This window comes from Pagrus pagrus, assembly GCF_965226575.1.
Source record: "Pagrus pagrus genome assembly, chromosome: 9".
In the NCBI taxonomy this organism is placed as follows: domain Eukaryota; kingdom Metazoa; phylum Chordata; class Actinopteri; order Spariformes; family Sparidae; genus Pagrus; species Pagrus pagrus.
The window spans coordinates 13,184,466-13,207,285 of record NC_140193.1 but is presented as its reverse complement, the minus strand read 5'-3'; the positions used below and the strand labels follow the sequence as shown (position 1 = coordinate 13,207,285).

The window sequence follows — 22,820 nt, the reverse complement described above, 5'->3', positions numbered from 1 at the left end:
TGTTACTCTTACTGTTGTTGGCGTTAGCAACGTTATCTAGTGCAACAAACTGGTAACCATTTGAGGGGACAGATGATTCAAAGTATGTACAACAAGTGTCAATAATGCTAATTTTAAAATGCATTCTTTGTGATCAAAATAGTGGTTGTATTAGTGACCCCCACAGATGTATGATTTAACTGCTTTGGAGGGATTGTTTTGGGCTTGGGGGAATATCCTGCATGCCACTTGAAAGTCTGAAGTCATGTTATTTGCACACAGATTTATGCGACAGAGCTAAAGTAAGTGCAGCCAGTTTTTAATTGCTGTGATTAAGAAGTTTTTGTTTGTCGTTCTAATCTCCCATTAACATTTCCAGGGATGTCTACCACAACATTGAAGCGCTGGACCCAGAAAAACTCAATGTATTCCGCACCGTTCGGGAGATCACAGGTGAGTAATATGACTTGCACAGCATGCGTCTCTGCGCATGCATATGAATTAATAACCAAATAAAAAAATACATTCAACTTACTTTTATCCCATCTCTGGCACTTTAATGCGACACATAGCGTTCATATATGTGATGCTTCTGTGCGTATCTCTGTGTGTATTTGCTCAAGTCTTCCTCAACCCCCTCCCCCCTGAGACTGCCCACACCAAGGACAGACATTGCAGCATAAGATGAATATCAGATGAGTCTTTCAATCTCTTCTGTCTCTCTGCTGCTTCTCCCTCGGGGAGTCCCTAGCCTTGAGTCCCACAGCCCCAGCTCTCCCTTCACGCACCATGAAGAAAAGATCCAGAACATGTGGTGCGCATCGTTAATCCTCCAGCTCCCCTATGCCACCGCCACTTCTGAGCCGCATGTACACTGTCATCTCTTCCAGCATAGACATTTGACAATGGCATCACAAAAAAAAAAAAACCCTTGGTATCTCCAATGTGACACTCCCTTATAAAATGAGAAAATATCACTGTTGAAATATTGTTGGTGACATTTTTGACTCATGAAGGGGGTTTACAAAAGCAGAAGATTTATGAAAATCCCATTTCCGTTGAAAATACACATTTACTTACTGTGTTCATGTCTGATGTAGCAGGATAAAAAAAATTTCTGTTTTGGTTGTAAAAACCATCTCTGGAATACACACTTAAATAAATACGTTTCGTATTTTACCTCCTTTAAATCTTTTGCCAAGTAAATATTATTAACTCCACCAAGGAAGTTATGTTTGTCGGTTGGTTGGTTTGTCAGCAGGATTACACAGAAACTACTGAACGGATTTTGACCAAACTTGAATGGAGGATGAGTCTCTGTCCAGAATAGACCCCATTCAATTTTGGTGTGGATCTGGAAAAAAAGGACAAATTCATTCTTACTTCCTTTAACATTGCGAGATAGGTCAGTTTTTGGCATTTTCATTAATTTCTCAGGGAATAAAGCATGGATCTTGATGAAAAAAAAATCCGTATTTAGGTGGCTGTTATCTATAAATGAGTACATTTTGATGTGGATCCGAGACTTGGGAGCTTAAGATAATATAAGGTAATGCGGAAATGGCAGTAAAAATGTTCAGGCACATTCAATTTTGCTCAAATTCGCAGGATTATAAGCCCCATTGTGTATTGGGTTGTGATGGTTTGTCCTTTGAAAAAGTGTGAGTCCTCAGAAAAAAACACGGTTTGGTTATTGCTGATATACCTTATACGGAGCGATAACGGCAAAAAATAAAGTGGTAGGATAAATGTAATAGAAGTGGCTGATAAAAAACTGTATTGTCCCTCTGTTGTACTTTTGTGGCACCATCATATCCTTTTGCAGGATCTAAGTATGATTCAAAGCAAACAACCCTGTCATAAAAAACACTTGGTTTGTTGTAGTTCAAAACAAACTGTAGAAGTCAAATTAAAACTTATGTATCAGACTTTAATAATGTGCTTAGTACCTTCCTCTGATGGAAGATAGCAACTGACCGCAGAAGTCAATTATGGCTAATTTGCAGGCCTCTTTAAAGGTCAGCCCACAAACTGCATCCACTTAATTTGTCTTTCCAACAAGTTGCGATCCGTTCGTTGAAACAGGATTGATCCTTTTACAACAAGTAAAACTTAAGAGGAGGAAAAACAGAGACATGAAGCGAGAGAAATATCTAATCAGATGTAATATTTAACAACAGGAGCACAAAACAAACGAACACATCTGTATCATCTTGTACGGTGTAGGAAACCATCGAACACACCTCAGAATTGTGTTTGAAACGTTAGATATGATTAGTAAGCAATCTCAGTCATTAACTGCATAATTGGCTGCTGTCTTAGTAAATGACACATTCATTTTTCATTCTGCCTTTCAAGTACCCACGTAAAACTGACCCTTAGTGCATTTGTTCCTGAATGCACCAAGCTTTTTTGACACGGGAAGAATGACACAAAGTGCAATAATGTACATTTACCCAGGGCAAACTCATAACCTTGACTTCCAAGGGTTTTTTTGTGTGTTTGTTTGTTTCTCTTTTGTTAAATGATGGCAGTTTGAGAGCAGGTGATCGGGACAAACCATCGGCCGGACAAAATGTAGGCTGTAGTCAGAGATGCGTGTCAGCTCAGCTTGTCATTTCTCTGAGCTGTCAAGAGAACGTGACTTCGACCAGAGGCAGCCAACCTGCCTCTGTGACCCAAAGGTCACAAGTAGCATTGCTCCAGCTTTTAAATGAGCTGTGTAGGAGGACAGCTCTCATCCTACACACCAGCACACCCATCTCTCTCTCTCACTCCAATTCGTTTCCTTCCTTCTGTCTTCATCTCTTTGATCCTTTCTTTATCCCAGCCACCCTTGCTTCCCTTTTACACCATCTTCAAAGAGGTATCAGGTTCCATCTCAAAGAGTGGGCGGTTTATGCAATTTAGCCCAAGTGGGTTTTTTCTCAGTGTTGTGACCCGGAATGTAATCACCACAACTTAAGCACTCTTAACCCTTGCCTATGAGCTCCTGGCCTTCTTCGCTAAGTGGCTCCATGCTGTAATTTGCTTTGTGCATTGGTGTGCCACTGATGTTGCTCTCAGCAGAACATGGGACCCTGTTAGGTGATCTTTTCACTTTGCTTTTTCTGCACAAAAACCACTCAAAGACAGAGGTGACAGGAGGGCGAAGATGCTGAAAGATTAAGATGAGGCTAAATGCATTTTTTTTTTTATATCACACCTATTAACAGCACAAACATGAATTCCCCTTGCATTATACTAGTGTTAGTATTAAATGTTCATAATATGTGACTCTCTAAAATGCTTCAGCATATCTTTTCTGCTGGTTGGTCTTTTGTGGAAAATATAAGTTTGGTTTGATTTTTTGATTTTTGATTTTTTTATTCTATGTACGCGTTGCCAACAAATCCCATGAAAAGACTAAAACCAACCCAAAAGACAGAGACAGGAAGTGGAAAGTAAAAAGTGACTCACAAGAGTATAATTTAAAAAATAAAACGGGAAACAACAAAACCAAAACCCCAAACCATGACACCAACCCTGTGTGCTTCAGTCAGCATTAACACCAATAACTCCTGCTGAAGATGTGATGTAAATCCTTTAAACCGGGAATATAATTTGATTTTAAATATGGCCAATTTCCCAGAACAGCTGAGCACTCAGTGAGATTGACTAAAAATTAACTGCAGCGCTTCGAATGTTTATCGTAATAAAGGAACATGTCACCTAACAATGGAGGTTTTATAGAACCAACAGATACAAAGAATATATCAGGGTACACAGGTGATACTTGTCTGTAGAATCAATTCATTGTCGGTTTTGGTCTCTTCATGGGGTTTGTATATGATAAGAAATATATTGGATATATATTTGACTTTTTCTTTCACTCCAAAACAAAAGCTTTACCACTGAGCATAAACAAAGATGCTTCATCATCAACACCATCTGAGCCCCCAAAGCCATACAGTAGGTACAATATTAAACAGCTTAGTCAGTGGCCTTAAGCTTCAAAAAGATGACACTCTACCTGCTGCTCTAGCGTCAGTTTTGCATTAGGTCAAGTTGGCGATAACATGTAACATGTGCACTTTGGTTAAAATAACTGCGTTCAGGTATGGTGAGGTGACTTAAAAACAAACTACTCAATCTCAGACGTGACGCAAAGTCCAGTCCAGTCCAGTGTATGACCTATCCAACCACTCTGAACACCCCCTGATGTGGACTGTTTATAGCTCTTTATACTACTGTACTCAAGGGGCACTTCACCAAGTGACTCCAGAGGGGTAATAACTACAGTATCAAACTTTGACAGAGCAGGCTGCCATATATGACACATTGTGAGTGAGAATGGGCTGTCCACATGCATATTTTCTACCCGGATGGCTTTAGAAATCAAACTGGCAACCGCAAGTCAAATCCTGTGTCCAGTTGGAGAACAATCTGAGAATCTGTAAAGAATGAATCTGCACCTACCTCGTACATGCATACAGTATGTGTGCTGTAGCCCAGTATTATATTATCACAGCAGCAGGCAGTAGCTTGTTACCTTGATTAGGAAGCACCCCCGTCCCCCGAAAGAGCACTATGGTGGAGCTGTGCGGGGCCTCGGCACTGCAGGTTTGGTCATTAAGGCAATTAGTGCCAGCGAGTACAATGCTAACGATTCTATAGCGCTGCTGCTTCGGGGGCCCTCAGCCTCCTGAACTGCACATCGTGAAGTTAGAGAGACAAAATAAGCAAGACAGACCAATGCTGAGAATGACATATTCAAATTGAGCCATACATTTTACACTTTAATTATCACATAATACTGTATAACAGAATTCCTGTTTCTGTTCCATCATGATGGCATCTGTTAACCCACCCAAAAGTTACCTTCTGTGTAATAATATTGAATTTATTTCGTTTTTGTATCCACCTGTTTGGCTGTGGCATGAGAAGAATATCTCTAGCGGATGTGTATATCAAATTCAGCTCATGTTCATCTGCATAAGCCCTGGTGTGTGATTCCTCACTATTACCTGCCTTCTTTTCTTTTTTTCATTTTTTTTTTTCATTTCCTCATCAAACACTCTTAATAAGCGTTCGCCCAGGCCTCCTCTGCTGCCCAGCTGGGATTGACACAACAAACAAAATGATGTCCACAAACTGATAAAGGTGCAGTTGGAGGTTATTGCTCTCTTGTCAACAAGCCACGAGCTGCCTTCTTCTCCTCAACTCCGCTTACCTCCCTCCACCATCTATCTCCCCCCTTTCTGGATAAACAGAGTTATGCATCCTGTGGGGAGAAAACACACAGTTTAATATAATAGAGTCAGATACTGTTCATTGATTGGAGAATGCACCACGCTGCCCAGCACACCGTCCACCTTCCTCTTCCTCCTCCTCATTTCCTACATTTTCCATAGCTCCCATGGCCTCATCCAGCCATTGTTTGTCCTCTGGTGTTGGCCCAGGGGATTGTGCCCCCCTACCGTTTCTTCTACTACATATTTAATATTTTTGAATCCATTATTGAAAATCCTAAACGAGCCACAGCCATCCTCTCAGCTATTCATTTAATCTTCTAAATGATTCAACAGTAGAGAGGCAGATAAAGGAAATGCAAAAATATTGATATGTCGAACTGTACACTTGTCACAGCCGCCACCAAACTCCTCCGTGGACTCGAACATTCGGGCTTTAGAAGCGCTTGGCTGCTTTCAGATGAGACTCAGGTGGTTACCGAGGTCCTGGAATGCTGCTAATTCCAAAAAGATGCCAACTCTCCCGACTCATTTTATTCTTGTCACTGTGTGAAATAGAGGTTGTGATAGACAGCTCTGGTCTGTCAGCACTGGTGACTCATTATAACCTTTGTGTGTGTGCGTCTGTGTCCCCATTTAGGCTTTCTGAACATCCAGTCGTGGCCTGACAACATGACTGACTTGAGTGTTTTCTCCAACTTGGCAACTATTGGGGGAAGAGCGCTGTACAGGTACACACCTGAGAACATAATAGCTTTTAGATAATTTTTTTTTTGAGACTATGAGTGTAATATGTGTCAAAGCTGTGTGTGTCAACACTGCCTCAAACAAAGTAAAGAGAACAGAAAGGTAGATGATGATACATTTGCGGGATTTTTTTTTTTTTTTTTTTGAAAAATACGGGAAAACATCACTTTTTTCTCTCACAAGAATGTTGGGAAATAAATTAAAGTGCAACTTCAATTTTATTCTCCAAAACTACATAGTGCCCCTTTAAGTTGACACTTTGACAGCCGTTTCCAGTATTTGATTGACAAGAGTCATAACTTGATATGCAATACATGCGTGACGTCACGAAGATTGGTATTGTAGTGGACCCAAAAGCGGACACCAAACAGGGAGCAGATTTAAAGATGAATTTATTGAACACGATGAGCAACAGGCGGGTAGAGGAGGTGAGCTCCGGCTCAGGCTGGTGGCTCCGCTGAAGGAGGAGGGAACTCACGTTGGTGCTGGTTGTATGCTCAGGGGGAGTCCAAGGAGTGCAGAGGTGCTGGAGGCTGGGTGATGTTTGGCCGAGGAGCTGATCCTGGAGTTGTCCATTCACTGGGGAAGCGGAGAAAGACAAAGTTAGATCACAGGCGAAACTAACTGGAGAAGTTACGAAGAGTTACTTGAAAACACTAGAATCGCTGAGTTGACCATGTACCACTTTGAGCTGGCGAAATAATCTGTTAGCGTGCAGAGAGGAGACCAGGGTATAAGAGCAGGCGCTGATTACTCCAATGCGCTGCAGGTGTGTGAGTCGACAACAGCTCCGGCCAGGAGCAGGCCACACCAACACATGACAACATGACTTTGGAAGTATTGGCTGGACTGTTTGTAGTTTCACCAGTGCGCACGCACACTTGTGCATCCTCAAACTCAAACAACTGTAACTGGAATTAAGAGGAAAACTGCAATAGGAACCTAAAAAGCTAAGGTATGAATCATTTTGAAGTATTGAAAAAAAGTTACTTTACAATGCAGACTTTAACATATCATGAACTTTCACATCTTTTTTGGTTGTTAGCATAACTACCCAATTTAATTTACTTTATCGTGTACAGTGGCAACATGCTACCATAAGGTAGGGAGTGACGTGCAGTGAAAGATGAAGTATAAAGTAAATGTGGTTTGATTAGTTGTGCTTTAGAATTTCATTTCTAAAATCCCCCAGAAACAAATGGCTAACATTGCTTTTTCGCCGGGGAATTGTTGGTGCCCGAAACACTCTATTGTGACGCTTTTGTTTTGACATTTAAGATGCCAACTCAGTTGTTTTAACCCAGCTAAAAGAACATAATTATTTATAGTGATTTTCCAAAGGTGCTCTGAAAATTTGCTGTGACATTTGGTTGGGAACAAAGTGTGTGTCTGTGCAGCTGATGGCATAGAGTGGACTGTGGGATGCCGTGTGTCTGACTGTGCACATGAGGGTGTGTGTGCGTGCACAGATGTGTCATCCACCTGCAGATGGAAACAGCAGGCTGCAGTACAAATTACAGCCTGTTACCCAACCTTATTCCATGCTTGATCCTGTATACTCTCTGTCTGTCTGATGGCTTAGACGTCCCACTGGCCTCCTGTTGTTTTTAAACTGTACAAGTGGGGCATATGGAGCAGGAAGGGAAATATAATTCAGGATAATTGAGGAATAGAATAAAGAAAGAGAGGTTTGAGGGTTGAATGAATAAGCAATGGTGTTGTAGCAGCATGTGCGTTGGAAAATGTGAAAAGTAAAATCAGAATTCAGCAGATGCAGTGTATTAATTGAAGTTTGACAGCAATTCACAGACACAGATTGATTCACAAACACTGATGTACCCCTGTGAAACGAAGATACTGTGGTGTAATTATTGTACACAAACAAGAACATGGTGGAGATAATTGGCGGCACCATTCACTTCAGTGCTTTAAAACACACTGAAAGTGAGTTTTCTTCTGAGCAGCCACAACCTCTGAAAGCTCTGTTTGTATCTTGAGCTGGAGTCCATCAGTATTTATCCAATCTGACTCAGTCGCTTGGAGTGTGAAGTGCAACTCAAAGGTTCTCAGGTCTCAGTTACAAGCAGAGAGAACAATTGGATTCTGTCCTTATATGTTTGTTTATTGTGCATACTTTCTGTTTATGTATCATTCTCAAATCTCAAAAGTGTTAACCATTCAAGGGCACCATGCAAGTCCTTGTCCTTCACCAGTGCAAAGTATTGAAAAAACAACATACTGTAGATAAACAAGTGCTGCGTGTATTTTACCTGTTGCTATGTTACTGTGTTGCGCTAATCGCAGCCTATATGAATTACAGTCGATTGATATGCATCTCATTAGTGTTTTCAGTGGTAATGTTAAATGCTACTCAAGACTTTTCAAGCTTAGGTGTGAGACGCATGCGTAAGGGTGTCTCTTTGACACTGGCAGTTAAAAGCTAGTTTAATAGTGAGTGTCAGTATGGACGTATTTATTATGAAACCATGAACTCACTAAGCTTAAGGGAATTACGTTTTTTTTTTAAAGCCTGGGTCCTATATTTGCATGTTTTGGATTCACAACAAAAAGTTTGAGGGATCGGTCCAGTAGATCGCTGAAGCCTCCTGAAACAGCTCACCTCGCTTGAGATTTCAGAGCAAGACTTGTAATTCTGGTTAGCTAAAGGTCCTAGGAATCATTTCTGTAATGTTTCTCAGACACTTAGAATAACAGCGTCAGCCTGCCGGTGGCAAACACAAGTACATTTGGTACAGCTAACTTTTACAGTCTTAGTTGCCCCAAAGAAATACGTTGCAGCCATTGAAGCTGTGTCGCGGCTGCTGGCTGAGGCTATCTACTGATTTCAAAACTTTGGGTCAGTGTGAATCATTTACACACCAAAACATGTAAACATATGGTTTTAGAAAGTTTTTAGAACATTTGAACAATAATATATTAAGACAGCATTTTAATTCTCTTAAATAGGTAGTTATGAACAGTATTTGTAGGAGATAAGGGGAGGCATACAACATTTGTATATAATTCATATGATAACATGACAGAAATAAAGATAAGATTTAAAGAAAATCACTCAGGCATCAAATCCTGTGAAATAACTCCAACTCTTTTGTTTCCTCCCTCTGCCACCTGATCCCTTCCTCCCCTGCCCTCTCCTCCCATCCTCCTTTCCCTTCCTCTCTGGCTCTCTTCCCCCCACCCCCAGTGGGATCTCCCTGCTGGTGTTAAAGCAGCAGGGTATCTCATCATTGCAGCTCCAGTCCCTCAGAGAGATCAGCGCTGGGAACGTCCACATCGCAGAGAACAGCCAGCTCTGCTACTACAGCACCGTCAACTGGACGAGGCTGTTCCGCACTGCCAACCAGAAGGTTCTGATCCGCAACAACCAAAGCCCACAACAGTGCTGTAAGTTCATACCAACGTCCAAAACATCAAAAACCAAAATCTTCCAACATCTCCAGTTTGATTCTGAACAGAAAACCTCACCTAAAATAGCATTTTTCCCCAAAGAATGTATATCTTTTGAGCAAACCCTCACGATTTACAAAAAAAAAACATAAGACAACACATTTGCGATAACACGTTGCTTAATGTTGGAGTCAAATAAATATAGGTAGGAGTGTGTAACAATAAACCATAAAACATTTGGAAAAACATGTGGTCATAAACAAAGAAAACAAAATGTCCTCAATTTACCTCTTAACCAGATCAGTTTCTTTCGTGTCCAGGTCTGGCTGACATGTGAGAAATATAATTTGCCACTATCCCATCTTTGTCTATTTGAATTACCTCCAAGCCTGTAAAAAAGGTGATAAAATCTAAAACAGAAAACCCAAAAGGGAGCACTTCAGCAGTCATTGATGAAATTCCAAAGAGCTGAGCACTGACACAGTTAAACGCTGTTTAATTACATGCGAGTGCAGCGCTCATCTGAAACATTCCTGTTTGGAACTGCTTGGCCGCCGGTAGTGCTGCTCACAGCTTTCTCTGGAATGGCTCATCCAAACAACTTCAAACTCTACACCGCACCTCTCTGGGTCCTAAATAATACAGCAGCCAGGTGTGTGAAGTCGATTGGATGGAAGGTTGTCAAGTACATTGAAGAACCAACAGATATGAAATTTTAGTTGGATTCACAATGTTGAGTTTTCTATATTTTTGATTATTATTTCTCCTTTTATGTGATGTTAATGGTGAGCATGAAAGCGTTGACTTGATCAGCAGGAGATCTATAGAGGCTTTGAAACCATACAGCTGTCTACAACAAATGGCCAGTGACGCTTCATTCAAGATTAAAAGCTTCAGGAATTCTTTAAAAGTCCAATTTGTAAGAATTCCTAACTCGTCAAATACTGACACTTTGGGATGGCGTCTAGCCCGACCTACAATCCCAAAGCGTCAGTATCTGACAAGTTAGGAATGAAACTCAAAAATCAACTTTTTAACAAACTGGACCTTTAAGCCACAGGGAGATAAAAACAAAAAAAAAGGCTATAAAAAGATAATAAAATAGTCTTTGGACCGCAGCCGTTGGCCTGTTTGCAAAACAAAAATACAACCTGACACTTATTTTTAACGCTCTGATCTGGCACATCCTCTGACAAATTGGTGAGCGACTTTTTTGAGTCACTGAATATTGCAGTGTGCTGACTGACTGCTATTTAATTGTGCTGCTCACTGTTTTTATCTTTGTATGCTAGTCTTACTTCAGCATCAGCTGTGCAGCTCCAGGTACCGACCATCGAGAGAGTTTTCTCTCTTGTTTTTGGCTTTGACAAACTTCTTCACATGTATAAAATGGTTACAGATCGAGAGATCGTTGAGGAATATGTTTGATATTTACACTGGGATAGAAGGCTCAGACTCCAGTGGTATTTGGGTTGCTGACCCAGACTAAAAACTCTGACTGTTGGATCAATGCGAAAGCTTCAGAACCAAGTCGATTATTTGGAGAGAAAGGAGTATCTACAGTGTCTGTTAAGTCACTCTGACATTCTGTTTTCTGGGTGAGCAAATCATCTTTTGTCTCTTTTTGCGGCTTCACTGCAGCATTGACGCAGAACATGTTACAGCAGAAACGCACACGTCATTTCTATTATTCCATCTGTTGTTAAGTGGAAGCTATTACCTCACTAATTTTCTAAAGACAACCAAAAACAATCATTATATTAATTAGACCAATTAACCAACAGAGACATTCAGAGGAGGCGAGGTTTGGCCAAATTAAAATTAGGCAAATCTATAAAGTGACGAGACAAAAATTGTGACTCTAAAAATGGAAGAGCTTTTATTATATCACTGCCACAAGTGTTAAGACATTATTCATTTATGTATAATGTTCATTAATGAGCCAGTATTTGCATTATTGAGTTGGCCCCTTTTCACTGTTCATGTGCTCCTTTCCCCTTGGCAGTTCCTTAGTGTTGGGTGCACACACACACAGACACACACACACACACACACACACACACACACAATCTCTCTCTCTCTCTCTTCAATGACTTTGAAGACTTTGGGTGAGACTCAAGAGTCACACACCACTCTCCTTGACATGGCTCTGCATGTGTGAAACAGAGGGGTGTGTATGTGTGTGTCTACGCTTGACTGAGCCTAGCAGGGACTGTCAAAGGGCAAGTCTCGCACCCTTACAGGGCAGCAAAGACAGTGCATGTGCCCATTAAGTCATTTGAGTGCCTGCGTAGATGCGATGATGTAGAGACGCCATTAGGTCATTAGAGAAACCTGAAACCACGGCAACCCATTTTCGCAGCAGCACTTTTCAAGCTGAAGCACTGACTGTAACAGGGCTGCTCAAAGTGGGCCAGAATTGGACGATCGTAAAAATAGATTTGGCACGTCAGATGTTCTGAAAGAGAGAAAAAAAAAAGGTGATGTAATTGAAATACAATGATGATATAAATCATTAGCTGTGGTTACGTGGATAACATTTCTCTAGTGTGATTTAAATGCCCTAAAAGTATTTAATCAGAATATAACTTTGGGGACATGCACAAAGTGGTTCTGCCACATGGTGTCCTGGGACCAACATTTGGATTTCTGGTTCTGTGGATCCCAGCGGTGTTAATCTTTTCTGACACATATTTGAAAAACCTGTTGTTTTGAACTTCCTGACCATTCTTCAACAATTCTTAAATCCTCTTAAACCTTAAAGCCTTCCCAACCTCGTCAAATACTGACGCTTCGGGATTGTACATCCAGTCAGCCACCATCTGAAAGCTTCAGTGTTTGCGGAGTGAGGAATGAGAATCAAAAATCAACTACTACCTTACCAGGAGCTTTACATCTCGAACAATAAATCTCGTACAGTCGTGTTTCTGTCCCTTCAACAAGCAACGTCACCTAATGTGAGCCCCACATGAGGTAAACATGCGCAGACAGAATATATTTATTCCAACCAGAGAGAGCAATTGGATGAAGGGTTTACGTGGTTATTAGGCGTCAGTATTTTCCTATTGAACAGATTATCAAATGTTTACACAACAACTCTTGATCTGATTGAAAATTCATCCAGATCAAGAGGCGCTGTGCAAACCTCTTATTCTGATTGGACTGTTACTCTGATTATTATTTTGTAATCCGAGCACAGCAGTCAATTAATGTAACTTAGGATCCTAGCACCATTTTCGCGTCTTGAGAACACAATACATCGGATGTTTCTTTGTGTGTTTGTGTCCTCATTTGTCCACGTTGCACAAGATCAAGACTAAATAAAATGATCCACTGCATTGATGTTGTAGTTGCAGTTCAAGACATTTCATCACTCCGCCAAGAAGCTTCATCAGTCGTTTCAGACAGGTCTCTCTCTTTAAGTCTGCATGGCCAGTGTTGGATGAGACTTACTCAATTTTTAAAAAAAATTTCTTCAGCTGCTTGATTTCTTTTAACTGGTCTATAATTCGACAGTCAACACTCAGTCGGAGTCTGGTTTTTACCAGGTATCTCTTTTGAGTTTTGACTGATAAAATGCATCAGAGGAATGATGTCAAAATGAATGCATCATCGGTGGCAACTATAGCTCAAGTGATCCTTTGAGGTCAAAATCTGGTTTTGTGTGTGCAAACAAGATAGTCAGACATGTTTCTTTGAATTCTTAAAAAGGTTTGTAGAAAAGAAGGATCACAAAGTGTTTAGTGAGACAAACTTTCAGCTACCAGAACTTTATCAGGGCAAATATTTGACCAAAAAAAAGGCTTCCAGAGCCTTAACTTGTGAGGTGAAGCGATGGCTCATTAGCAATAAAATGTCAGTGTTTTATAATGCAGCTTTTAGAGTGCTGGATTCAGAGAAATACATGAGGGAGAAAAGTACTTTGTTGTCTTCACACACTTCTTCAAAAGGTCAAATCTTGGGATAGAAAGCGTACTGTTATTAGTCCCATCCAGAAACGGCTGCTTCGTTAACATTACTTTCTAGATAATGTCTTTAAGGCCGTGCATTGCATACACATGGTAAACCCATACAGGTGACTTTAATTATTTTGCCTGATTAGAGCTCTTCTCAGGACTGAGTGGGAGTTTGCAGACAGTTTTTAAATGTCATCTTCCTGACTCTCCTGTAAGCTTTGCTGCCAGACAAATTACACCTTTATCGTTTCTATTAGCAGCTTCAGCCTGAGCAGAAGTCTAATCAGCCCGAATGATGGAAACACGTCTGTGTTTGTGCACAGACCAATATTGTTCAGGACGGGCAGACTTTTTTATTCAGACTTTTCAGTTTGATCCAAGCAAAAATTACAAATGTGAAACCTCCACTGGACCACGGCTTGCACACTAAGCAGCCAAACCTTGATGTGATGAAAACACGGTAAAATTTTTGTCTAGTGTGAAATAATGATTGCAGATTTTCAGGCTTTCCGACCAACAACATGAAGTTTTCTTCAGAACCAGAAAAAGGAAAATGCCCCAAAAGAAATTAGCCATGGTAGCACGTGGAGAAAGGAGACCAGATGTTTGTGCCGCCGATGCTAATACCATACAAAAACATTATTAGGGCAGCAAAAAAATTAATATGTGCATTCTTTTTCCACCATTTATTCAAACTGCAATACAAGGCTGCCGACTGAATTTAAAGCCTGTCAACCTCAGATGCCAGCCCATCTCCAAATACAGCCCACATAGTCAATGACTACAGGATGTAGGTTTGAAACCAGAACTAACCAGATCAACTGTGGAAAGTTAAGTCTAAAATACAAACCATGGTTCATACTTTGGTTTGGACTTAAAGGTGTGAAAAGGCCCTAAATTAACAGAACTTTTTCCAAAGTAGTCCAGATTTCTAAGTGCAGTCAGAGGAAATCTTTAAGCAAGCAGGAGAGAGTTTTAATCGGTGTCCTTCTATGTTCTTATATAATATCCTACCCAGATTTGAGTTTTCCTACTAAGTCAAAATATCTGCAGTAATGAAATCCTGACAACAAGCAAGTGCTCAATATAACTGACATATATTTGGACAAAACTTGAGCAAACAACATAAAAGAAATGATGATGGATGATGGAAGCAAATGCAACAAAAGATGTGATAAATCATGAACCCATTTTTGCCAATCAACTGTGAGCCAAGGGGCTCTTGAAATGTAATTGGTCAGATCACAATCGATCTAATAAGGACTCCATTACAGCCATTTTTTAGAGAAATACTATACCACATGAAGGACATTTCGTCCAAAAGATTTCAAAGATCTGAAATGTTTAATTACCTAAACTCGGAATTATGAATCATTCAAACCATTTAGTCCTGAGTCCTAACAAAAAAGAAGGTCATCAAACCCATTTTGTTGTGCCATGTTGCGCAGGCACAAGGATAATTTCCCCAGCTGTCTCTTAAGCCTCTTCTGTGGCTGCCTTGCTTTGCTTTCAATGCAGCCCTTGATACAGAAGAAAGAGATGCAGGAAGCTGAAGGCAACAGTTGATTTCCAACTAAACCCCCCTTTTTAATCTGTTTTCTAGCATCACAGCTCGCTGACATGTGTTTGTTTGTTCACCTTTTATTTCTATTTAATTTGTTTTTCTCTTTTATTGACATGAGTTGATTTTTACCTTTGTCATCTTTCTTTTACTTTCATTCTTTCATTTTCTCTCTGCCTTTCCTTCCTGTCAGATTCAAGCCCACATCATAATCATTTACATAGCTGTTTCTTCTCCCATGGGACTCAAAAAGGCACCTGTCAGCTCTGCCCCCCTGGGCTTTTGTTTTCCAACCATGTCAGAAACATCTGAAGTTGCCGTCTTTTTGATCTTGGAAGTACTTTATAGTTAAAAAGCCATCCAACCTCACCTCCACACGTGTTTATTGCTTTTTTCTCAGCACCCATCATTCCTCCTTCTCCTCGTCTCTCCCTCTGCCTGGTCAGTTTACCTGAGGCACTGGAAGCCCAAAAGAGATGGTTTTGTCTCTTGTGAAAGGCGAAGCTTTCATCCTCTCCCCTCAAAGGAAACACTTGATTTGTGTTTTCTCCACATATCTGCATCCTTCTGTGTGAATTTTTAAGCATTCTGAGCACGGCTGCGGCTGACACGGAGGCATAGCCTCTGGCCTACATATGGCCAGGACCTCAAAAACCAGCAGGGGGTCTTTTGATATATATTTTATATAGAAGAGAAGAGAAGAGAAGAGAGCGTCAGATGCAGAAGGACTGATAAAAGTTCCCAGTGTATCTACAGTGCTGTCACCACATTACTTCAACACTCTCACTCTCTTTTTGTCACTGTAATGCTCTCAGATGTATAAAACCGGGCGCTGAAGGGGGACAAAAGAGAGAGCGAGATAAGAGATGCAGACATAGAAGAGAGTGGAACAGAGTAGATGTAATGGCCTGAGTCTGTTGGCGCCATATGAGAAACACCGAGGCAGAAGCAGAACGGCATACAGATTGTTCACTATGAATGGGCTGCGAGTAAAGGGGCGTTCACTTGCTTTCACTGAATTCAATCCAAGGTTAATCAAGCCGACATGTTTCAAGATTGTCGCTTTGTAAATCAGGATTCCTTACATGACTATCCAAGCAGCCAACAATACTTGTTTGTACAGTTATGTGCAGCTATGGATTTGTAGTTCGTTGAACGCAGATGCTGATATTTTTGGACTGATGGAAATGGTAAAAAACTGTTTCAAAGGAGCGATATTATGCTCATTTTCAGGTTCATCATTTTATTTCGAGGTGCTACTACAATAGGTTTACATGCTTTAATGCTTAAAAAACATATCAGTTTTCTCATACTGTCCAGCGCTGCAGCATTATAGTCCCCCGCTCTGTTTTAGCTCCTGTCTCTTTAAGCCCCCCCTACTGAATACTAGGTCTGCTGTGATTGGTCAGCTCACATACACCTGAGCCAGCACTACTCTGGGAATTGAACATTTTTAATATAGAAGTTTAGAAATCAGGCTGGTAATCATGTCTTTCCCTTTCTTTTTACCTAGAGTCAGATAGTTTCAATTAATCATTAATTAACAACATCTTGTTTTACTGGAATTAATAAGTGAGTTATATGTAATTATATTGTGTCGTCACATTGTATCCAAAGGGGGGAATGTGGGAATTGAACATTTTAAATCAGATGAGAGTCAGCTGACAGTCACCCTCTGAGGTAACTTTAAAGAGCCTAAAAAGAACCTATTGAAACACTGGAAGAAACTGAAAAGCAAAATAGGTCTCCTTTTAATATTCAGCGTCAACATATTTTAGCCTTTTGACATCTAAATTATGAGTAGAGCTGAAAGTCTTTAAATAAATACAGTCAGTAAAGTTCTGGGGTTGCGTTTTTGCCTCATCATGGCACCTGCAGGTGCATTCAGGGTCCCACCACACTGGCTCAGCATTTTTATAATGAAGCGGCACAGCCTCCTCCTCCTCCACAGTGAACTATACCACACAGTACTGTACACACACTATGTAGAAATAGAAATCATTCATACAAATACAGTACATAGAGTATATACATGCACAGTGGACAGCCATTGCAGTCGTTGACTGAAATGAGGTAACTTATCACTAGTCACTGCTGCCAGGATCGAATGGGAGTATTTCACAGGAGGACCAAGGTCGTCTTTCAAATTCATCCAGGAGAGTAATTATTGTGCGACTGCATTTTGTTTGACAATTTCTTAGAAATAGAGTAATCCTTCAGACCTCCTTTGAACACTTCACCTGTTCCTCTGTCTCACTGCAATTACTGCTGCCTTTGTTTGTCGCCTCAACAAAAAAGAAAATGTGATAAACCACTGCAAATTAACGGCTGCTCTGCGTAGGCGGGGAAATTTAATGCAAAAATGAACCCTTTTAAATTGCGTGTGCCTAAGTACGTCGAGCCCATTTCATAAATAATGTGCCTATTTGGGCTAATTTTATAAGCGGCTCATTTGGGGTAATTTAGGGTTTCTTTTCTGAGTCACCACAGCACAACTGTATTCTACATGAATGTAATCATGTCTTCTGTCTGTGTGTGTTTTTTGAGCAGTGAAGGAGCACATGGTGTGTGACCCCCTGTGTTCGGACGCAGGGTGTTGGGGTCCCGGCCCAGACCAGTGCCTGTCCTGCAGATTCTTCAGCCGTGGACGAACCTGTGTGGATACCTGCAATCTTTACGAGGGGTGAGTTATGCGTGAGGATGCGTATACACTCATATGCATGAGCACGTTCACCCTGTGTCATCCTGACTGGTAGATTACATTTTGCTAGTTAGATAAACGGATGTACTGCTGGGGGTTCGGTTGCATTCTTGCTGCTTGACTGATTGAGGGAGACGGCAGATGAAGAGTTGATTTGAAACATGAATCTGTGGCACATCGGTATCCTCTTTGCAATTGTGAGTTTAATAATAAATGAGAAAAGTGAGAATAGATTTCCTGTCTAGAAACATGTAAGACATCGTTTTTTGAGAAGAACGTATGGTTTTCTGGGCTGTTTATTAGCAAAAGTTATCTTGATATGAGCCCATATATCATCTCTTAGATTTTGGATATCATTACATGGATACAGATATAAACTGTAACAAGCCAGTGTGAGCAGGTGTGATCAGAGCTACTGTTGCGGAGGTATTGTCCTCTAATTGTCCTCAGGTGCTAATCACATTAGAAGTTTAAGGTTTGCCCAGATTGTCAAAAACTTGTCCACCTCTACACCTCCACACCTGTGCAAAGTGTTCTTTTTTTTCTACTCTATTCTCACAAAATAAAACAAAACCACTAAATCACATACCTCCTGCTCTCTTTCAGCGGGCTCTGTCTGGGTTGTTGACTCAGAAATTTTGCCTGCAATTTTTCAAACTGTCTTGAGAGATAAATATAATAAATTAATATAAAAATAAAAATGAAGGCTGTGATGAAAACTGCCAGTTGTTCCAGTGCATTTTCTGGTTTATTTCAGATCAGTCAGTTCAAATACAGTGGCTCACCTTGGACTGATGCCAGCTGACCTATTTTTTTTCAGTGGACACTTTTATTTACTTGAAAATTTAAAGAATACAAACAAGCAAACCATCATGTCCTGGCCCTCTCTTATATAAAGTGTAGCTTCTATACTTCCATTTTCATCTGCGGGGTGCACTTTCTGTATGAGGCTGATCAAAATTGTGGCTTATTTAAGAAGCGAAATAGAAAAAGCAAAAATGTCTCTTTTCAAGGGGAACAAAATAGATAATAATGCCATAAATGACACAGTAGTTTATAGCTAAAGTGCCATCTTACCAAGTTTATTCCACCGTCTCAGTAGGGACATCTGTCAAGTTCCCACAGCCATTTGTGGGTAAACCAGAGAAAAACATGGACGTGAGTGAAGATACAACTTTCCTATCAAAGCCAAGTAAATCACCACAAAGAAAACCTGCAGGGCATCAACGTACACACACACAAACACAGATGACATAGGTTTATAGGGTCCATGCCTGGTCCCTGTCACCCCCAAAACCCCCTTGCTCTTCTGGCACTAATGTAAAGCATTACATTGCCAATTAAATCAGCCTGGAGAAGGTTTAGTGCAAGGTTCCCACAGGGGACCAAAACACGTCACGATTATTCATGTCCCATACTCACATTTTATGCAGCATCAACATGGGTCAAAGATAAATAGCCTTTGATCTGGCCTGTCACTGACAGAATATGACAAACTTGTCACAACTCTGTGTTTATGTTCTTTTTAGGTTAGGTTTAGGAACAAAAAACACTTGGAAAGGGTTAGGAAAACATCTGGCTTAAAATGGCTGTTTTGGTTGCAACATTCACAGATGCAGATTTTGGTTGCCACAAAAACGAATGGAAATGTCCGCAGGTCTCCTGACAAACAACCCTGTTCTGGTGTGACTCTAACTGCGGTCGGCCATTTGGCAGCCTCGTTGTCAGTCTTGTTGGCTGTCCGCTGATAAGCATATAATGTGCCACGTTTGGTACAAATGTCAATCTTGGACGAATATGTTTTGTAATATAATATTTTTTTCAGAAACGTTATATGCTAACATTATATCCTGGCGACTGGGCTCCCAAACTTTACTTTCTCATTAATTTGTTCATATGCAAACCCCCTCGTCCTACTGGTCGTCAACTATATCGACCACCAAAGCGAAATACTTCAATAAATAAGTTGTTTATCATTCACTTTAAAGGTCCAATGTGTTGGATTTAATGGCATCTAGTTTTAAGGTTGTACATCACAACCAAATGAATACACCTGTACTCACCCTCCCCGTCCAAGCACGAAGGATATATGGTCCATAATACATTAAAGGGCTTCTCTAGAGCCAGCGTTTGGTTTGTCCATTCTGGGCTACTGTAGAAACATGGCCGTGCACCATGGTGGACTGTGTAGAGGAGCTGCTCTCTCTGTAGATATAAAAGGCTCATTCTACCCAAACCATTCTTAGTTTCAGGTGATTATAAACTAATAAAAACATAATAATGAATATTTAATTCTATTTCTGTCAATAGATTCCATGACATCATGTACGCTGGACCTTTAACTATAACATGGTTACTGTAGACGCTACTTCAAGCCCTTCAAATGTTTTGAGTTTGCTATTTCTTTCTGATTTTGAAAGTACTTACTTTCAAAGGTCATCATGTTCACTGCCCTTCTTCCTCCCTCAGCAGCACAAAGGTCAATAAGGTCAATCACACAGCACTCTTAAGTGTTTTTTAAATCTCTACGGTATCCAACAAATGTCTGATAAAGTAGTCAACATAGCTGGAGAAAACTGTATAGACATCATCTCAAGCATGCAGGAAACATCCGCCTCAGAATTTGGTTTGTAAAGTCTGTCTTTCAAGTTATCACCATCATTTTACTTTCAGACAACAACTCAAAGGTTACCAGGGCAGCAAAGATCAAGCTGATGTCTTTATCAAGTGCTTGGCACATACCCTGCAGGAATATTCTAGATTGGTTTCCAGAGAATGAAGCATCAGTATAATGTGATCAAATCAAGGACAAATACATAAACATGTATTCTATTTCGCCATGAATAGGAAAGGTTGAATTTTCAGCTGATCCTCTGTTGTTTGAAGACCCGCTGCACGACCTGCTCATCAAAACTTAAACACCCCGAGGCTCTTTGTTGCAACTTTTATGTTCAGCCTCCATTTTTATGTTTACTGTGGATAATATTGAAGAGCCGCGGGCTGAAAAGAACAATTTAAGATGTAGTGGTAAGTCTCCGTTTTAAAAGGCACCCCTGCAGAGTTTCAAAACAACAGGGGGCCCTTTACTTTAAAAGGAAGTATAGCTTGATGCCATCCTCCTCACAGTGGAAGGTGACGAGACCCGCTCCCCCAGTGAGTTTTATTAATGATGTTTTAGATTTCCTTTTCTTTTTTGCCTTACTGAACTGCTGGAAAGATGCTTTTAAGTTAAAAGTCTGAACTTTATCAAAGAATCATTGATGGACAGATATAAGGAGGACCAGAGGGTGCTGTTGGGGCAGGGGGGCTAGGCGTGTCACTGCGTGTCACAGTCACTGCTTGCGCACGGGGCCACGCCCTGCCTACCTGTCCACCTGCACGTCAGCACCGGCCACAACGTTACCAGCACAACCGGCACGTCGTAATGCACCTCCCACCTTTTTGTCCTCTGAGCCTTGCACATTGTGTGTTTCATGAGTCACGCTTTAAAGGGGACCTATTATCCTTTTTGTTTTTCTTTCTTGTGCATGTAAAAGATCTTAAAAGGTCAAAGTCTGAACAAACAGAAGCTCTGGAAACGCCTCGTCAGTAGTCCCACCTTTAATTCTGTGACGTTGTGACATCACCATGTCACAAATTTGCATGACTTATGGCTTGAGGCGTAAACCTGTTCTAGTAGTACCCCAAAGTAAAATTATGATCCTGAAAATGAGCATAATACGTCTCCTTTAAATGTTTTGTGTTTTATTATGTTTTGTGCCTTTATTTGGAGTCTGCTCAGTGTTTGGGTTTCAGTCTAATCAAATCTTCAAGTTGCCCTGTAGTTCACATCTTTGGTACAACAGTTTTACTCTTATGTCGATTGGTTCAGCAGGAGAAGTACAGCAAATCTACCTGAAGGAGGATCACATGACAGTGTGCAGAAGTTAAAGTGCATTTCACATGCTCCCCGGATGGCACCATTTCCCCAGTTGGGGAAGCTGTTGTTCATGGATGGTACAAGAATTTGTTTTACAAAGTGATTTTGTCTATGTTTTTAACAACAACCAAACATTTTCTTTCGTCTGCCATTTTTCTATGTATATGGCGTCAAAATAGGCAGATTTTGGGGCTTTTCTCTAAATGTTTGAAGACTTTCCAAGTTGTTTCAGCCAGAACTCATTTTTCCTGATTATTCTGACAACACATGAATGCACTATTGCTTCATATCAGCTGTGAAGGAGGGTTTGGAGGACAGACGTACTCTAAGACTGTTTCGAATTTACACTCTTTTCTAAACCACAATCACTGAACCAGAAAAACTCAATTTAAACTAAAAAGTGGTGAGTCTCAGTAGTTCATGAAAACCATAGTGAAAATGTCTCAGACTGGAGCAAAATGATGAGGAGCTCTGAGTGCCTGACATCAATGGATTTGTCAGTGGTTGTTTAAAATATGCATTAAAAACGATTTTGGACGTTATTGTTCCACATGCAGTACTTTTTTGTTTGTGTGAACGCGCAGGTTTGGCAGAACGGATTATGTCTAAAAGTCGTTTGAAATGAATGTTCATTTTTTCCTCAAATCCATATAAAGGTTTATTATTCACTGCAAATGTATTACTGTATCTTGGTCCCGTTGCAGACGTACCGAAACACAGAAAAAGCCAAACGCAGCAGAACATCATGTAATAGCCTATAAGTCTTAAGCGTCAGTGATATCTCCCAGCTACACTGCAGCCTTTATTATTTCAACCAGCACACACCCAGACAAAGCCTTACCTCCCCTGTCTCCTGGAAGGTTTTATGAAGGCCAGATGAAGCATAATTAATACTAATTTGATTCAGATCCCACTGGGCCAACGACAGTTTTTTTTTTTCTCTAGTGCTGAGATTGAACATTCTGTTTTCCCTCACTGACCAAAAGAGAAGTACCCAAAAGTCATTCTCCTTGTCCTGCAGTGACAAAGGCAAAGTGCCAACTCAGCCGCGCTGTGGTCACATTTAATGACTTTTCGAGGCCACTCTGGTGTTCTACTATTATAAGGGGATTGCAGAAATTGAATAACAAGGCACTTAATTTAATTGATTTTTGAAAACGTTGCAACCCTCGCAGGTACTCCACCTTTCAACTGCGTTGGCCTCCTGCGTGATGGTATCAGTGTTATTATGCCTGTGGGTGTAACGGGACTGTGTGTGTCTGTGTGGTGTGTGTGTGTGTGTGTGTGTGTTTTAGACTGCCTACTGATGCTATGACTA

The 22,820-nt window shown here is 40.7% G+C and overlaps 1 protein-coding gene across 4 annotated transcripts in view; it reads left to right on the top strand.

Moving 5' to 3' along the window:
• The window catches only part of erbb4b (erb-b2 receptor tyrosine kinase 4b), a 340,870-nt gene that overhangs the window by 232,892 nt on the left and 85,158 nt on the right, over positions 1–22,820 (top strand). For all 4 annotated transcript variants that reach the window (XM_084361642.1, XM_084361640.1, XM_084361641.1 and 1 more), the window contains exons 10-13: positions 359–432; positions 5,851–5,941; positions 9,163–9,362; positions 17,433–17,565. In XM_084361642.1, coding sequence (XP_084217768.1) covers positions 359–432; positions 5,851–5,941; positions 9,163–9,362; positions 17,433–17,565 — 498 coding nt within the window. The remainder of the gene's footprint in view (positions 1–358; positions 433–5,850; positions 5,942–9,162; positions 9,363–17,432; positions 17,566–22,820) is intronic.